The sequence below is a fragment of the Penicillium crustosum genome, assembly GCF_028827405.1.
Source record: "Penicillium crustosum strain IBT 35664 chromosome Unknown utg000001l_segment0_segment0, whole genome shotgun sequence".
Taxonomy (NCBI): Eukaryota; Fungi; Ascomycota; class Eurotiomycetes; order Eurotiales; family Aspergillaceae; genus Penicillium; species Penicillium crustosum.
Genome location: NW_026623122.1, coordinates 8,808,973 through 8,826,846, shown reverse-complemented (window position 1 = coordinate 8,826,846; position 17,874 = coordinate 8,808,973). Strand labels below are relative to the sequence as shown.

At 48.8% G+C, this 17,874-nt stretch overlaps 8 protein-coding genes across 8 annotated transcripts; 2 read left to right on the top strand and 6 right to left on the bottom strand.

Annotated features, from left to right (window-relative positions):
* Nucleotides 1–314: 314 nt before the first annotated feature.
* Nucleotides 315–1,016, bottom strand: N7487_003272 (class I SAM-dependent methyltransferase; the record flags this gene model as incomplete). Its single annotated transcript, XM_056871019.1, has 1 exon — nt 315–1,016. One exon carries the CDS (start codon nt 1,014–1,016, stop codon nt 315–317), a length of 702 nt encoding a protein of 233 aa, XP_056735803.1.
* Nucleotides 1,017–1,408: 392 nt separating this feature from the next.
* N7487_003271 (glycoside hydrolase family 16 protein) lies at nt 1,409–2,457 on the top strand (the record flags this gene model as incomplete). The annotated part of the gene is made up of 2 exons (XM_056871018.1): nt 1,409–1,413; nt 1,548–2,457. The coding sequence occupies 2 exons, from the start codon at nt 1,409–1,411 to the stop codon at nt 2,455–2,457; spliced, it is 915 nt and encodes a 304-aa protein (XP_056735802.1).
* Nucleotides 2,458–2,731: 274 nt separating this feature from the next.
* On the bottom strand, nt 2,732–4,657 carry N7487_003270 (Zn(II)2Cys6 transcription factor; the record flags this gene model as incomplete). The annotated part of the gene is made up of 3 exons (XM_056871017.1): nt 2,732–3,790; nt 3,843–4,397; nt 4,469–4,657. The coding sequence occupies 3 exons, from the start codon at nt 4,655–4,657 to the stop codon at nt 2,732–2,734; spliced, it is 1,803 nt and encodes a 600-aa protein (XP_056735801.1).
* Nucleotides 4,658–5,899: 1,242 nt separating this feature from the next.
* N7487_003269 (MDR family MFS transporter) lies at nt 5,900–7,710 on the bottom strand (the record flags this gene model as incomplete). Its single annotated transcript, XM_056871016.1, has 3 exons — nt 5,900–6,908; nt 6,966–7,081; nt 7,147–7,710. The coding sequence occupies 3 exons, from the start codon at nt 7,708–7,710 to the stop codon at nt 5,900–5,902; spliced, it is 1,689 nt and encodes a 562-aa protein (XP_056735800.1).
* Nucleotides 7,711–9,167: 1,457 nt separating this feature from the next.
* Nucleotides 9,168–10,344, top strand: N7487_003268 (uncharacterized protein; the record flags this gene model as incomplete). The annotated part of the gene is made up of 2 exons (XM_056871015.1): nt 9,168–9,625; nt 9,687–10,344. 2 exons carry the CDS (start codon nt 9,168–9,170, stop codon nt 10,342–10,344), a joined length of 1,116 nt encoding a protein of 371 aa, XP_056735799.1.
* A 384-nt stretch (nt 10,345–10,728) lies between these two features.
* N7487_003267 (uncharacterized protein) lies at nt 10,729–11,415 on the bottom strand (the record flags this gene model as incomplete). The annotated part of the gene is made up of 1 exon (XM_056871014.1): nt 10,729–11,415. The coding sequence occupies one exon, from the start codon at nt 11,413–11,415 to the stop codon at nt 10,729–10,731; it is 687 nt and encodes a 228-aa protein (XP_056735798.1).
* Nucleotides 11,416–12,437: 1,022 nt separating this feature from the next.
* N7487_003266 (uncharacterized protein) lies at nt 12,438–14,474 on the bottom strand (the record flags this gene model as incomplete). Its single annotated transcript, XM_056871013.1, has 1 exon — nt 12,438–14,474. The coding sequence occupies one exon, from the start codon at nt 14,472–14,474 to the stop codon at nt 12,438–12,440; it is 2,037 nt and encodes a 678-aa protein (XP_056735797.1).
* Nucleotides 14,475–17,175: 2,701 nt separating this feature from the next.
* Nucleotides 17,176–17,843, bottom strand: N7487_003265 (putative vacuolar transporter chaperon Vtc1; the record flags this gene model as incomplete). The annotated part of the gene is made up of 2 exons (XM_056871012.1): nt 17,788–17,843; nt 17,176–17,522 (listed from the first exon to the last, which is right to left on the bottom strand). Exons 1-2 carry the CDS (start codon nt 17,819–17,821, stop codon nt 17,176–17,178), a joined length of 381 nt encoding a protein of 126 aa, XP_056735796.1. The 5' UTR covers nt 17,822–17,843.
* Between the last annotated feature and the right edge of the window lie 31 nt (nt 17,844–17,874).

Here is a 17,874-nt window from a genome sequence, read left to right as displayed (position 1 = left end):
GTATCCCGTATTGATATTGAGGGCAGTTCAAAAAAGCCCGGGTTCGTCATCGGACTCCTGAGTACGTAGTGATGTGGTAAACAATTCTTTTGATCATTAAGTAAACTATCTGACTGGCTACTTCAAGGCCAAGGATTATGCTACTCTGGGATTCCTGTCCATAAATCATGACCCGTCACTTTCTCCAGTAAATACTACGTCAAATATGTTTCATCTAGTCCCCTTTTACCTACCTACCAACCAAAAGGTCTATGTCTTCCCAATGCAAATTAATTCGCCCGGCTCATTTTAAGCCATCTCAGTGGATCATATTATTACGATATTTTTTTCCAAACATGTACGGGCCTAGCAAACCCCTCCTCATCCCTCTCAAATTGCAATATCCTCTCAAATCCCTGCGCTTTCAACTCATCCTCAAACGGCGGCCTGATCTGGATCGTCTTATACGTCTCTCTCAATTCTTTATTCCTCTTCGAAGCTCTCGCATAATTGCTCATAGGTTGCGGCTCCACGACGAGATAACCACCCTGATTCAGTATGCTGTGTATATGCGCAAATAGGGTCAACATCCCAGAGTCCCCGTTATTGAGATGGATCCACTTGGTCACAGAGAGAAGTAGAACAACATCGAACTTGCCCAGCGCGGTACCCGTGTACGCGGACGCATCCACGAAGTCAAAGTGCTCAAATGTACACGGTCCGTCTGGGTAGGCCGCCTTCGCCTGCTCGACCAGCCACGGGTCGATATCGACGCCGACTGCGGCGGCTGCGCCGCAGTGCGCCATCGCCTCATTGGTCAATTTTCCCGCGTTGCAGCCTAGGTCTATGACTCGTGCGTTGCGGAGGATATCTGATGGGAGAATGGAGAGGCGCTCGTCCGGAATGGTGGGAGCCCGGAATTTGGCATAATATTGGTGGTAGTTGCCATGGCGCGCGGCGAGGTGTGTAGCTTTGAAGCGCTCTGCTTTAGAGAGTTCTGTTGCGGCAGGGGGATTGGGATGGCATGCTTCTGCCATACTTGGAGATAGTGCGAATAGAGAGGCACGTGTTGGCGGATGATATTGTTGATATCGAGAGAAAAATGTGGAATGAGGTGAATGATGTGACTAACGTTAAGTTTTAGTACACTAGATAGGCCACTATGTTAGAAGTCAGAAGGTCTTGAAATTTTGTGATGCCAAAATTTTGCTTGTACCCCATTGGTCATGTGATGGATTATAAGTGGGCCTGGGATTTATTTATCTGATCTGAGTCTTGTCTAACTGGTCTAACCAATGGAGGCATAAAGTGTTCACTGATAAGATCTATTCAGCCCTAGGAAGGGATCAATATATTTCCCGAGGTGATGGCGAGAAGGTTTCAAAGGACGTGAAAGGGGATTCCAAGGACCTTTCGGGATATCCACAATATGACGTCAGCTTTGCTGACTGTTTGTTTTTCGTGTCCCCACGTTCTTCGTTGTGCGCAGGTGCCAAATCCCAGCATCCCATAGGTCGTACTCAACATGCCATTCAGACAGGCCTTCCAGGGCATCATCAATAAGGCAGAGAAGGCTTGGGGGAATTAACCGATCAAGCCCCCGAGCCGGCACCATCGTACAACAACCATCCCCCACCGCCTATTCCAACCTCTAGCAAACCTCCACTAGCTTATCAGCAACAGTACTCGCAACCCCAGATCTACTGGCAGCCCAATCTACATCCTGAAGCACCCGTGTCCTCCAACTTTTACCACGAACAGGGTCAAAATGGATGGGGCAACAACGAGGCGCAGAATTATATTGACAGCCCACAAAACTCATTCCATTCAAGCCAGGGAGATGCGGTGATTGTGCGTGCTCTGATCAACCACGGACATCCCGACCCTGCCCAGAAGTTTACCAGCGCCAGACTGTCGAGTCACCAGACCCTCGACCGCCCACGGGGCTGTCTGTCGGCCAGAATTACGGCACCGGTGGCCCAAGGTATCTGGCCTGCCTTTTGGCTGCTGCCTAAAGACCCCTTCAAGTGGCCCGAGGATGGCGAAATCGACATCATGGAAGCGTGGAACGGCGATGCTGTCAACCACACTTGTCTCCATTGGGGTCACTTCAACGGCGAGGACTGGAACAAGCATCGCGTTCTTGAAACCCCCATCCCCAACATTAGCTCGCCGGTGGGGGTGAGGTACGATTTTATCTGGGACGAGGACGAAACAACGGGCGCAGGGCGCTTGGTCTGGTTGATTGATGGCACGCCCATCATGAGGGCCGAGAAGCCGCCTGGCACGAGGAAGATGAGTGAGTTTAGAATCCTCATCAACATCGCTGTCGGAGGAAATGTCTGTCAGGGAAATATGCCCAGCGATGGATGCTACGAGACTGTGGTTCGTGAATTGGCTATGTGGGACGCGCCGCCTGGGGGTTGGAATGAGTTTGATAGGGCTTGGGCGTACTCCAAAGATGGCAATACCATGTAACGAAAGGGAGGAAATTTACATTACAAAGTAAATGAACTATACTCACGCCCCCTACTTTCTACAAGAGGTATCTGTGACTAGGCGGATGGGATGAGTTCAAGCTCAAGCTTAGCATGGGAATCTACTAGTCTTCTTCGGCCTCTCTTTTTGGGCATTGGGCCTTATCGGCTTTGTGCAAACTACTCTCATCTCCATAGTGATCAGATTCCCCGCCAGGTCCATGACATAAAGAATCAATTATCGGGTATTCAGGATCTATATTGGATACAACGCCCTAAATCATAAAGCAATAATCCGTACGCAATAGGGACTGAATAACACCCCCTCCTGGCTGCAAATGCCTACCCAGCTCCTGGTCAATAATATCTTTATAGATCCGTGGCAGGTGCGCCTGCTCCTGGGACATCCGTTCCAGCAATTTTAAAACGAGATTCAGATCCAAGCGGTAAGACCCCTGCTGCGATAGACGCCACTGCGCCAGAATGAAGCGACAGCACATGAAGTATGATGGTGCTAGCATCGGGTTTAAGACCGCATCGATTGCGAGGCCTGAGACCTGACGAAGCCCAGCCACAATCTTGTTCACGGATTTATAGGTGCAGATAAAATTCTCCCGTTCGGTTGGAAGATTAGCACCACCGGGGCCGCGACGCTCTACCTCGGTGATGTAGAACAGAATTGCGGAGCAGGTATGGGCGACAATCAGCAACCAGAAAGTTTGGCTGGCGTTCTCAGGAGACACTTCGGCAATATTATGAACGTAGGGTGGTAGAGACAGCCAGAAGCATGCGAGGGCAGACTGGAGCTCATGGAACTTCTCCAGGCGGCTCTGGGCGCCGTCGGCACTTGTAGGCATAGGCCTGATGGTCTTGTATGTAACAATGCGGCCGAAAATGACGCTAGCCTTGCATACTAGACGAGTCAAACAAGCCCCGATTGGAACTTTACTTTTCTCCGATGCTAGTGCTGCAAGATCTCGATCGTAGCCCTCAAGGTCTACGCGTAGACCATTTTGAAGAGATCGGTTGTCTAAAGGGTAATTCACGCACCAGAGCATATCGTCAATGACGAAGTGGCGGCCTACCAGGTGGTTTATTTGCCGGTCGAGGATAAAGAGAGCCCATAGTGTGCAGCGGCATTCTTCCTCTTCTAATGGGGAGAACCGTATAGTCGCTAGCATACTCGGGTTGGGATCATCCAGTCTGTTTAATCCATTCAAGCATGCGAGGGAGTATGCCTGCGCCAGCAACACGACGGCCTTGGTAATCGCACCCGAATGATAGAGCGAAAATACACACCACACAGCTGCTTGTAAATCCCGCAACACATTCTCCTACTAGTATATCAGTTGGTGAAAAATCGGACCGTTCATCTTAACTACCCACCTGTACAATAGGACTTTGCGCGAGTGAATCGACTGCAGTTTTCAGAAAGATGTCCGCTTGAGAAACCATCGCACTACGAGTGGTCCTTACGGCAGTGGCCAAAATGGCCCATTCCAACGGCGTTGACAAGGCTAGGCCCTGCGATCCCCGCGAACGATTTAGAATAGTTTCCTTATGGATGCATGGTAAAAGATGATGAGAACGATCAAAGAACTCATTTATCAGTTGGATGTTTTGCTCGGGGGACGGTAATGGGACCGTAGGATAGCTGGACAGGTTCGTTGACGATGGTCGAGAGGGATCAACCAGCGTCAAGCTGTCTGAAGATTGTTCGCCGCACCCCAACACACCATGTGTAGTATCCGAGGTAAATGGGAAGAATTCCGGCAGAAAATCAAAAGATGTATCAGGCAGGTCTTGAACAAAGGCGGCAACGCCCATCTCCATAGCGCTGTTAGGGGTAGAAAGCCCATGATCCAATGGGGTTTGGGAGCCTGAGGCATAGACACATTCCATCTTCCAGCCACTGCATGCCGAACAAGCAGGCTGATTGCCCTGCATCACCAGAGTCAGCCTCGGTGCCTGGATTCTGCAGGTGGGGTGCAGGTGGTCTGTGTGGGGCTTACATCACAACGCTTCTTCCGTCGACGACATGCCTTAATGGGGGACCGTTCTTTAGCTCCAAATTCAGTATAGGCAGGTAGGATGTGGGGACATACTAAACACGCCTGCTTCCGTGGCTTGGTTAACTGACGATGGTCCTTGGCGGGGTCCGACACCTGGTGGGTACGAGAGAGACGAGGATGTGTGACCATTGGGGCTACTGAAAGAGATATCACCAAAGATAGCCTTTTCTATTGAACTGGATACATCAAAGGATATCCATGGATATATAGATAGGAGAAGTGGCAAATAGTCCTGAAGAGACTAGAACATCAAGCGTAGTGGACTGTCGATAGTAGATTACTCTGTACTTATAAGAGCAGTCTTTGTTTCGGCCAGAATTAGCGCTGACTGAATACACGCTTAGGTAATAATATATTAACGTGCAAGAATTGTTCGACACAACAGATCTTAACTACTAACGTATTTCACATGCGAGCTGCGTAGTCCGAGCCATTGTTTTTGACCCATATGCTCGTCATATCTGTAATTCTATGCATCTGTGCCGAGTATATGTGGATTATTTGCGGCCTAGAATAGTCTATGTTGTACTTTGTATCCATGTGAGATTCAATCTCACCTGTAAACGGCGGACCTGTGACTGGATGTGGTTAGTTTTCTTAGCACCCCCAATACGCAACCTTCTCTCTATGTCTGCCTTGACATACAGACGCGATCTTGCCGCCCCCATTTTTCTATTTTGGCCCCCACCGATTACTGTGCATTTTCTTTCAGCCCGGTGCACCACTCCTTTTATTTTTACCGGACGCAATACCCCAGCCTACAATGCTTATCGCCTAGGAGTGTAGCCACTAGGATGATATAGCATCCTGTTCTTTCGTATCGATAATCCTACTCCTTCCTTAGGGTAGTTACTGAGCACCTTCATCTCTAACTCCGCGAGCCTCCTTCATATTAATAAAGTGCCCGTATACCCTCGATGCCAGATATCCTTCTCCGGCCGCCCCACCTAAGGTTGCATTGCATACCCCCGGCTTCGTAGAACATCCCCCGGTTGCCTGGATAAGGGCCCAATTATCATTATCGTCGGTCTATCCGGTTCCTCTCCACTTAGTTGGCGAAAACTCGAAATCATAACTCGGCCATATAAGCCAATCGTAAAAATGCCGCATATGCCCTATATCTTGGTCGATGCTCCATCTTATTGTTAATGCGAGACTGCAACCGCGAAAGACATTCACGAGGAAAAACACGATTCCAAAAAACTCTACCATAGAATCCTAGGATGGCCTCTGGTTGCCTCTAGGAAAACTATAGCTCATTCTTATTGGATGGCTGCTAGGCATATGATACATACATCAATATCCTCTCCTTCATTAACAAAGACCAATTAGATAATCCATCCCCCATTGGAAGGTCAATTCCGCCAAAGTCTATAGTTTCCGCTGCTTCGCACAAGCTGAACTGATCAACAAACATACTGCACAGGCAAACAGCCACCACCAACCATTCTGCAAGCTCTCCGCATACACCTCGATTATTGACTGGTACATCTCACCCTTGAACTGCGTCTTCACCTTCTGTATATCGGAAAGGATGGTTCCAATCTGCTCAATAGTCAAGGCCAGGTGGTGCAGCTTGGTTCGCAGCACGTTCTGGTAGACTGCAGCGTATATAGCGATACCGAAAATATCACCGACAGTCTGGACAAATATAACCAAACCCGTAATTATACCGATGTGCATGGGCTCGACTGAGAACTGCGCCCCGACCAGTAGACCTTCCATAACAGCACCCTGCCCAATACCAAAGATGATCAACTCCACGATCGCTTCTGCACGGCTTGTTCTCGCTGCCCAGCGCGTGATCAGGCCGCTGCTCAATACGGTCAGTGCTGCGCCAACCCATGCATTGGCCAGACTGAGACCGTACTTGCTGGTAACCCAACCGGCGACAGGGTTACCAATCGCCAGACCCAGCATCATTGGCAATAGAGCGACGCCTGAAATTGTGGCGGAATCGCCGTAGACCAGTTGGAAGAACTGTGGTACGTAGTACATCATTCCTAGTAAGTTCGTACCGTAAAAGAACTCGGCAAAGAGGATAGCGACGACAGCGCGGCTCTTGAGGAACACGGGTGGCATAAATGGATCTTTAGCCCAGTGCTCCCAGACCACGAAAATCACGAGCAATACAATTCCACCAACAAAACAGCCGATAACGCGGGAATCGCTCCATGGGAAGTTGTTACCGCCCCAGGAGATGCCTAGGAGGAGACAGGTGGTACCACCGATGAGGGTGATACTTCCAATAACGTCGAAATTTTTAATACGCCCCTTGTCGATTTTGGGGGTCGGAATGCGGAGAAAGATAAAAGTGATAATGAGACTGATTGGGGAGATGCATAGGTTAATGTAGAAACACCAGCGCCAGGTGACGTATCTGTCCGATATTGTTAGGTGTTGATTGCCATACTGAAATAGATCATGAGGCACTCACTGACTAAATGCGCCGCCCAGAAGTGGACCAGCAACATCGGCAATAGCCCAGACCAGTCCTGTAAACGAGACGTACTTTCCGATATCACGAAGGGGAACAAGTTCGGTGACAATGATCTGTTCCCAGGTAGTCAGTTTATAAACTTCCGCATCCTCTTGAAGTTTTATCTCAATCAACTCACATTAACCAGGCCGTAGATTCCACCACCTCCAATTCCCTGGACCACACGGGACCAAATGAGCATGTTCATACTCTTAGCACCGCCGCAGAGGCCGCTTCCGAGAATGAAAATGAGGGTTCCCACAACGAACATGTTTCGCCGCCCAAAAATGTCACCAAGCTTACCATAGATAGGAAGAACAAGGGCAAAAGTAACGAGAAATCCAGTGCCCAGCCAGGAGGAATTGCTGTAGGCATTGAATTCCGATGAGATAATGGGAACAGCTGTGGCGACAATGTTGAAATCCAACGCAGTCAAAAGCATTCCCACATTCAATCTGTTGGATAATATACTTAGATAACACCGTAACCATAATATAAAGAATATCAAGAGAGCATACCCGAACATAACAATCCAGAACTGTCTCAGTGACAGCCCAGCTTTTGCTCCCGGCCGCGTCTCTTCCTCGGGGAGTGCATTCTGGAAGTCATTTGCTCCTTTTTCGAGATCGGTGGAAGAGATCACTTGGCCGGAAGCCTTCAAAGCACCTTCGTCATTTTCTGCCTCTATATGTGATGCCATCATGATGCTTTGCTTCCTGGCAGTTGATGCTGTAGAATTGGGATTTCTTCGGCTGAACCAGCGAAGAGAAGATAAGACAAAGTTGAAAATGGTGAGCTAGTCAGGGAAAATAGGGAAATAAATAGAGCCAGACATCTCTATGGTCTTGAACCTATTATCTCTATTTGGGTAGTAATACCAACTACCTCTTGGCCGACCCTGACAAATAGGTGTAGATTCCTTATTGTTTCATGGGCGGCGGACGGCGGGACCCACAGATCTCCCCGACATCCCTGCCATATACTAAGCCTTTCATTGGATATACAGACAGTGGGGCCGCTCATCCTACCTGGGTAGCCAATGAAGGTATGGCTAACAGCGGCCGATCTGTAAGCCCGCGCGGGCGTGCTAGATGCTTAATCATGTTCCCTCTACTGTCAGGCGATTATTATCGATCTTAAAGCATATTTCCTCTAAATACACCTGGGTACTCATAGGGAATTTGTCACCCAACACACCATGCGCAAGGTCACCGATAATCGCGGGCTAGTTTAGACAGTCGACAGGGCTCACAGCTCACAGGATGTGGCTCTTGGTGGCCACTGTGTCTGGGCACCTTTTGAATGACTAAGTATATTTACTACAAGGCTGCTCGTGGATAAAAATTGCTTAACAAGAGATGTAGCGGTAAAGAAAGCCAAGCTGTCAAAGAGGGAACCAACGTCAAGCTCGTGACAGATGGAGGCGAGTCAGATGCTGACAGCCTCATCAGCATAGATGCCATGCCGGCAATTTAACCACAGGCGCAGATTATCATTCAGCAATTCTTTATACTACAACTCAAGTCCCTAATTGGCTTCTTTACACACCTATTGATCTACATGGTACAGTAGTACGCATCGTGTGCTCTGTAATAACTTCGCCGAGATACTAGAGGCTTCGATAAGGTTGGCCAAAAAAGAGTACGTACAGTGTGTATTAGCAAATGGAGTGGGGCCACCGTCAGTCATGATGAGTACGTATTTTGCCTTCACAGTATCGTAAATTGAGAGAGGGGGGGAAAGACATGCAGTGATTTCACAACATATTAGTAAGTGCCTTTTGACGCGCGAGCCGAACGTTCAGGTGAGTAAATGGGGCCCTAGAGGCCGCTAAAGCGGCGAGCCACCCACGATATAGAATCGTGGGTGCTAGGTGATCACGGACATACTTATGCTGTTGTATATTTTTGTTTTTGTTGTTTTTGTTGTCTAATAGTTAACATTTGTGATTAAGTCCGACACAAAGGTGAACCAGACCGAGTTCTATATGTTCGTAATTTATTATATTGAAAATTACAAAACACCCAATAAAATACAACCCATAAACCTTATCAGCTCGCGATAACAGCTTATACGGATAATCCCGAGGTCTCCATACAAGCTTCAACTTCCTTCCAACATCTCCCCAAAACGAATTGCCTCCCCTCAGTAAACCCCACCATGGCGAAGGAGACAAACATAAGGACACATGTCCAACCTGAGAAAAGCCAAGACCAGCTTAATGGCGGAGTGAATGACAAGAAACAACATGAATCATTCCATCCGCGCCATATCACCCTTGAGACCTTCCACAACCTGCTATCCCACTACCCTTCAACGGTAGAACGGGTACACCGCGACAAGCTAATGCTAAAGCTTCAGTCAAAAGCGGGGAAGGGACCAAAGCGCAAGGCGGAGACGAAGGTCAGCGCAGCGCCGACCACGAAGGCAGAGCTCGATCCGTCCGAGAAGAAAATCCTCGAAGAGACGGATAAGTTCCTCCAGCTTGACCGGTGGCGGTATGAAGTTCTGCCGAAGATTATCGCGGAGCGGGCGAATGAGGGTGGGCAGAAAGGAAGTGTGCCGGAGAGTGCCCATTTGCTCAAGGAGGAGTTAGTTGATATCATGGAATGGAAGACGTGAGTAACAATCAGCTGGATCTATGCCACAGCGTTCGGTCTTTTTCTGACTTACTTCTAGGAAACATGGAGTATCCCGTCCCATGCTTATGGGAATGGTGAAAAGCAACCAAGACGCGACGATCACCAAGTCTACATCTACGGCTTTCGCCGCCCTCCCAGATGCGGATCCTGTGGTTGCGCCGAACGATGCATTCCCTAAAGCCAGTCTAGATGCCCTTACCGCGCCTATTCGTGGTGTCGGCCCGGCTACTGCATCATTGATTTTGTCTATCGCCACGGTCCTTAGTGATGCTAAGAAACAAGTTCCCTTTTACAGCGACGATGTTTACCTTTGGCTATGTCTGATGGACTTCCCAGAGGGTCGGGATTCCAAAGAGCAGAAGCCTTCTAAACACAAGAAGCCCAATGGGGAATTGATTGTTAAGTACAATATGAACGAGTATCGAGAGCTGTGGAATGCTTCACAGGAGCTGCGGGTACGGCTTAATAATGGCGCTGGAGACGCACCTGTCTCTTTTATCGATATTGAGAGGGCTGCTTATGTACTCCGCAATATCTCTGTCTCGGATTATTATGCTAGTCAGGAACCCGAGGCTGGTTTAAATACTGTGAAAGAGATGGAGTTGGAAAATAGCCAGCCACCAAAGGAAGCGAAGAAGGATCCTGGCGAGCTTGGGGCGAGACGTAGTAAGAGAATAAAGCAAGAAGCTATGTGATGAAAACTGTATATTATTGAGAATTGTCTTTTCCTGCTGCAGCCACTTGTTTATATGTTTCTAGCAGTAAAATGAGAAGACGAAGAGACATTGTGGGATTATCCTTGATATGGCCTCTTGTATCATGGCCAAATAAATTATGTCGCACCTTCCATTTCCTCGCTCCGAGTCCCCTCTCTTCCAACGTGCACTTCGACCTGAGGAGAGTGAGTTGACAATCACCCAAGACATCTAGCCAAATACAGAAGTATGGTTGTACTCCTCTGCCTCACTTCATTCATTGCTGCTTCCTTTTGCTTGTAATTGCACCTTCCCACGCCAAGGATATCTTAGCAGATCGTATAAGCATAAAAATACTATCATCAACTCTCTAATCCCTAATCCCTAATCCTTCCTAGACTCCCCAAAAACAGGCTCCCTCTCCCCAACCCTAAATACCAAATATGGCGCCCCCAACTCCTCCCTATGCAAATAATGCACCATCTTAACCTCATTCATAACCCTTACATCCTCAGTGGGGGCTCTATAAAACCTCCACCGAAGACTCCTCCTTGAGACCTTGAGGACATAAACCGGAAACACAAAGGTCTGTTTATGGGCAGTCTGGAAATCGTATTCGTGGTTGTTGATCTCGATTGCTGCGTATGCGTGTCGAGGCTGCATTTCCACTGCTAAGAGGTTTACTTTGTTTTGCATTTTCCAGTGTGAGAGGAAGGGGTTTATTGTCGTTGTTATCGAGGTTATGGGGTTTGACCAGTCGACTAGATGTGGGGGGATGTCGACTATTATCCGGATTGTGGGGGTTTCCGTTATTGCAGTTTGGAAGTTTTTGTTGATTCGGGATTGTGTTGTGGTGTCTAGTGGTATTGGTGGTGGGGGGAATTCGCTGCGGTAGACTGGGTTGGTTGGATAATTGGCGGTTGTGATTATTTGTGTTTCTGGGTTGGAAGGATCTTCTTTGGCAGTGGTTCCTTCGACAGACTCCCTAGGAGAGTCCACATAGGACTCTGTGGACTCGAGTATCTGAAGCGATGTTCTGTGATCATTGACGAGGGTGTGTATATCGTCCATATTGAGCGAGAGGAATGAAAATAGGATAGCTGGGAGTAGTTGCTTCCTTCAATTGGTGTCTGATGATAAAGAGAAATAGAAGCAGAAGCGAAAAGCCTGAAAAATGCATACTACACTTACGCTCCATACCAAGATCACAGTTCTTATAACACGACACAGGAGTCACCTGATGTTTTGACTCTTTGTTCAACAGAAATCAAGATGCAACCGGATTCGGATAGAGGGGCTGGTGCCTAATAAGTACTTTCAATATTATACGTACATACTCAAGTATTTTGTTTGAGCCTCATCGGCGGGAGCCTAGTGGAGACAATTTAAGGGTAAGATAGTGCGGATCTAGTTGCAAACCCGTATGGAGTATGTATTACATTCCATGCTACAAAGTACACATCTTGCACATGACTCCTTAGATAGGGATGGTTCAGAATAATTGGATGTACTTAGTGTCAAGTACACCATTGGGTATGACTCAAGACCTTCCTCAATGATACTCTGATTACCATATTTACTACGAAGTACACATCAAGTCTACGTATTCAAAACCACATCTATGCCAAACCAGTCGCATTTTGTTTTAAACTCATCGCTATGTGCAAATTCACGGCCGTCAAGTCTTGATTAAAAGCAGATATCAGATACAGGAGAGACGCATGCATCACAAGAATAAAAAAGTGGGTAAGGGGAAAGACACAAGAAAATCGTCAGATCATCATGCAATTCATGCATCACGGGCCATCATCAAGATGGCCGGTTTTTTCAGTGAATTGTGTTTCGACATGACGGGAGGGTTTAGGAGAAGTAGAAGTAATGGTGAATGTGGGAGAAATATGTAGGAGGGAGGAGACGTGATGTCTACCGTTGAAGGGAGAACGGGGAAGAGATGAGAGAGGTCGGAACGGTAACGGCACTGCGTAAACAGTCGCAGTACAGATCAGATCGAGGCGCGTAAAATGATAACAGGGTGTTGTACCCCGGGTTTTTTTTGGTTTTTTTTTCTTGTCATATAATATTGATTGGGGATATTACCGCTTGGACGGATTGGGTTTGCGCTCGGCAGCACGCTTGGCCTTGGCAGCATTTTCCGCGGACGCGGAATAGGGATAGCTCACGTGCTGATCGTCGTTGTCACTGAACGGGACCATAGAGGAGATCTTCTTGGAGCGACTGCGCTTCAATGGCTGGGACAGAGGTGGCCCGGATTGCGGTGCAGGACTGGCGAGGGAAGGACCCGGCTTGGCTTCGGCAGCAGCGGACGGAGCAGCGGCGCGCTCGTCATCCTCAACCTGGATGTGGCGGAACTCCTGCTCTTGCTCGTCGGCTTCGGACGATGGAGGACTGTCGGAGTCAGAGGCTGCCTCGTAATCATCTTCATCATCACTGACTAAGCTAGGGGCTTGGTTGGATTCGATGGCATGAGGACTGAGAGTTTGATGATCCAGGCTGTCCGATTCCCGAGACTGCAGTGTTTGGGACTTGCCAGCGAGCGAAAAGTCCAAAAAGGACTGTGGGCGCGATGGGGTGGTTTGCTCGATGGGCGGGGTGTGTGCGCGGTCGAGGGCCTTCCGGCTCTCAGACTCTCCAGGAGTTTGACCAACAGGCATACGCATCGGCTGGCGACCGGCGCGAGCACCAAGGGAGGTATGGCCGGGTCCCGCAGACGGACCGCGAGAGTCATCTGTTTCCGAGTCATCGTCGAATAGACCACTAAGATCAACAGGCTTTCGGGACTCTTCCACCAACTTGTCCATGTCTAGGCCAGCACCACGTGATTTCATGAGAGCGGACAGATGAGGAGTTGCAGGAGAAGCCAAAAACTGTGGGTTCGGGGGCTGTCGGATGGGTTCAGAGCGGCGTCGGTAGGTCGGTTCAGCAGTCGAGGGAGGAGTGGCAACAGCGGAGGTGGCAGCTGTAGCCGGTTTGCGAGGGGTGACAAAATCCTTAGCAGGCGTGTGAAGAGATTTCCAAGGGGTCGTAGCAATGTGGGTAGAGCGGATCAGAGGATGCACGTAGCCAGGGATTGTTGGATTGGCAGTGGGCTCAGCAGAGCTGCCGACCACAATCCCGGCGTCGTCCACCTGAACAGATTGACCACAAGCCATGGCAGCGGCGTCGTGGCTAGCGAAGTTGCGGTTGTGCGCGATGCGACAGTGGTTAATGAATCCCTGGGTACTGGAGAAGTTATCGCGCCGGCAGTCCAGACAGACCAGCTTGACCAGGACACCATCCGACTTGCGTCGGATGAGCATCGGCCCGGACTTCTCCTTGACCACAGGGTAGCCAGTCGACAGTGCGGTGTGCTTAGTCGCAGTTGAGCCTCGCTGTGGGCGAGTCTTGCCTGCCAGCATTCCCATCTCACCGGGATTCCCACGCGTGGAGCGACCCTCAACCAGCGAATTTGCCAGCATCCCAGAGTCGGCCTCACCACCGTCAAAGCGAGGATCGGGCAGCAACCAGCGTGCGTAGTGACGGGAGTACGGGCCTTCCGTTACTCCCCAGGGAGCAGGCGAGATCGGAGCTGGACCATTTCCAGGTGCCAGCACTGACGCGCCTGTTCCCGAGCTCACATCCGGCGAGACACCCGTAACACGGGATCCGGGATAAGGGATTTCGCCACAGCGTCGCAGCTGTTCCAGAGCGACTTGACACTTAGCGATCTCCTGGTCGATGAGACGAAGTTCGTTGTGCTTAAGTAACACCTCCAAGCTCAGCTGGGCGGTGATAGTTTCCCGAAGACGGGTCACGCTAGGTCGGGCGGCGACGGCGTCCTGCGCCGGCGGTCGCGCGGACGCGACCGGGGGGGTTGACGAGGTAGTTGGAGTTGAAGGGGTGGGCGCGATGGAGTCAGCGATCACGGTCGGCGTCGGGCGCGAAGAAATGGAATCCGCGCAGACTTTCGTCGGGGCGGGCGCATCGGTCGCGTCGGAGCCGGAGTCTGAACGTTTGCGCTTGAGCTGGGGCAGTGACAGTGTGTTGATACTGCAGTTTGGAGCAAGCATTTTGACATCCTCCATCACCTTATTCCCTCCTATAGTTGAGGGCCAGGGAAGCAGGCGAAACATGCCATGTGAGTGCATAGAGATGGTTTTTGGATTAGGTGGCAGGTGGTCCAAGCGTTCTTTTATTACGGAAAAGGAATGGACGTCGACTGCGCGACCGGAGGTTGATTACGGAAGGCAGCAAAAAATCTATTAATAAGAGGGAGGAGAGTACAAGAAAGAGAAAAAAGAGAAAAGGGGAGAGAATAATGGGGTGGGAGAATAAGGGAGACTGGGGGAAAGAATAGGAAAGAGAAGAAGAAAGGGGAAGAAAGGGGGAATTGAGAAGACAGAATAAGAGAGAACAATTGGGAAAATGAGAAATGGGAAAATGGGGGGGGAAAGTACCTGGGAGTGAGAGAGTTGGGAGAGGAAACAGGGAGTGGAGTTGAGGCGATACTTGTGGTTCCCATATTAATTCTATGGTAGAAACATGTACCATCCGATAATTGGGTTATTGGATCAGTCTCAAATATCTACGACACGTCATACATTTTTATTTATTTGTTTATTTTATATCTTCTGTATCTGATTATATAAATGTATAACATCATATAAAATGATACATTGTATATATCTAACTAACTATTTACATTATCCTATTTACTGTACCTATTGATCTACTTCGTATTCAATCCCCTATTGTCCGATTCACCCGGATGTATACGGCTGATACCCAACTTATTGCCAAGACTGTGGTCTGGGCCCTTGTCCTGTTTCTGCCTAACGCCAGTTCTATCTACGATCTCCCAGATCCCCCAGCAAATCAGAACCCTATATCTATACTTTGGCCGGGGGGCAAACCGGGTATAAACAAGTTCTAACTGCGCCTCAATTGCATGTGCGAAACACAAAAGTACAAATCATATTTTATCTTGGCAATCCAAAATACAGGTCAGATGTGGCTGACAACGCAAATGGAAAGTTGTGGAACATCATCGAAGAAAATACAACATAGGAGAGAACAAGGGGCAATTCTACTTCCCCAGGTTCTTAGGGAACTAGACATCGGAGCCACTCTTGTAGATTACCCCTATTTATAGCGTTAATTTACTCCATCCGGAGTACGGAGTGTATGGAGTACTCTAGCCATCAATAATTATAGACTATACTAACTTTTTAAGATCATCAAGCTATCCTCTAGCGACATAGCTCTGCTGATCACAGTAGCCCTAATTAGCATCCCTTCCCCATCTTTTGATTTACCCAGCTCCGCTCATCCCTGACTATCAGCGCTATCATGACGATGGTGGGGTCTGCCCAATGGTTTACGCGTAACCCAGGGCACCTACCGAGTACCAAAATACATATACATCGACTACCTTAGAATCACAGCCAGCTGTCGTGTTGTTGTTTTTTTATAGAGATATATATCTATCTAACTATCGCACTGGGTTCATAATGCATAGCGAAAGTACGAGAAATTGCACCTCCATCTCCAGCGTTTCCAAGATACCTCACTACAAAGTACAACAATATATATGCACATGAGTGTGTACTACTACTAAGAATATTCAAGTCTTCCACGTTTCCCATCCCTGCACTCCGCATTACGAGGATGCGGTCAAACTCCAGACCCAGCTCACACCATTGGTTAGACTATCCATAGATAGGAGCGACATACTCCGTATTGTCTATTGATGTCCTATTGTCTCCATGTACGGAGTAGATAGACATCTAAAAGCCCCTTGAATGGACCGTTGCCCCGTCCCCAAGTTTAACATTCCGATCAAAACAATATCCCTTGCCTCGGTTAACGCTAAAGCAAATTGCTTATCGTCAACTATCTCTCCTCTCTTCGAGAACTGATAACCACTCTAATGCACACTATCCTCCCAGCGCTCGCTACCTTCTAAACCTCAAGACTCCTTGGCGCCCTACACACGAAAATATATATGTTGTACACAACACCAACCAACCAACCCAGGACAAATATATTTACCAACAACTTCTTATCAAGCCACAATATAATACCAGCTGGGTGGCTCGAATAAAAACCAACGTCTACATAGTTCGTTGGTTGGTTTTTTGCGGGCGGGGGAGGAATATTAATATTGTGTCATGATGCGGATTATCATTACTTCTAGTGTGCGAATACCGAGATGACTATTTGTGCGGATGCGAGGGGTTCAAAGGGGGTCTTTCCAAGGTTTGCTGGTGAATGAAAATAATCAATGCGCTTGCACTTCGAGGAGCTTTGGCAGCAGTTCCAACCTCGGGATGCTTAGGGTATTACGTTATGAACGGCAAAGTCCCCGATGCTGTTAGGTCCAAGCTGGATCATTGGAGCTTTATTGAGCTTATCTAGGGATATGTTAATGGGCAGGTTGTGAAGGATGATTGCCCGTCACACCGAGAGAGTATATAGACAGATAGACAGAGGACGCGGTCGGATTCAGTTCGAGTTCAATCGTTCATTCTTTTTCTGCTTGTCAGACATGCTCAATCCCCCAAAACGCCAATTGCAATATATAAAAAAGAAGACGGACGCTCGACTCGAGCATGTGAACGTCAAAGGCACTCTGGCCTCATAAGCATAAAACAGACCACACGCCAAGTGAATACAAAAAACAGACACGGGTGTCGATATCAACAGTGAACGAACTAGAATAGGCCAACGTAATCAATGGTATAGTATTCAGATGGCTGAACGGGCGAATATCGAATCTCCCGATTCAAAATCGCCAAAAAAAAAGACAACAATCGTATCCGGTCCAGAACAATCCTAGTTCATCTGCCCATCCCGAATCCGCAGGATAAAGTTAACAACGACAGCAGCGAGCAGGGCAATGGCGAGGATGGTAGGACCGAATCGATCATCGATACCGCTCTGCCCACGCCGACGGATACTCTGCGCGCGCCAGTGGAATGTCACTAGAGCGTAGATCATTGCGCCCATGGCGATGATAGTGAAGAGACCTGCGGAGATGCGACCGATGCGATCGCCGAAGTTGAGGAGACCGACGGCGAGGCCGCCCAGGATGACAGTGAAGTTCAGCCATGAGAGGAAGGTGCGCTCGTTTGCGAAGAAGACTTTGGGCTCGACTCGGGTTGGGAGGGCAATTCGCTTGCCTGGTGGAATGTTAGCTGAGTTCGGGGTGGAGATTGGAGGGTTGGAGGGTGGTTGTGGGTTGGGATGGGATTGGATGGAGGTTGCGATCGTTCTGCTTCTTTGGACGGCGTGGACGTTGATAAGGTCGCAGTGACACCCACAGCTCAAATGAAGCAAAATGATCGCTCACCAAACAACGTCACGGTTAGGAGAGGGGGTCCAGGTGGAATTGTGTCTCGAGTTGAGCTGTTCAGCTGCTGAGAGTGGAGGTGTTGTTGGACTTACCCGGAGCGGTTTGGAGCAGAGGTTGGCTGGACATTGTCGAAAGTGTAGAGGTGAGGTCGTTTGGAGAGGTCGGAAGAAAAGAAGTAT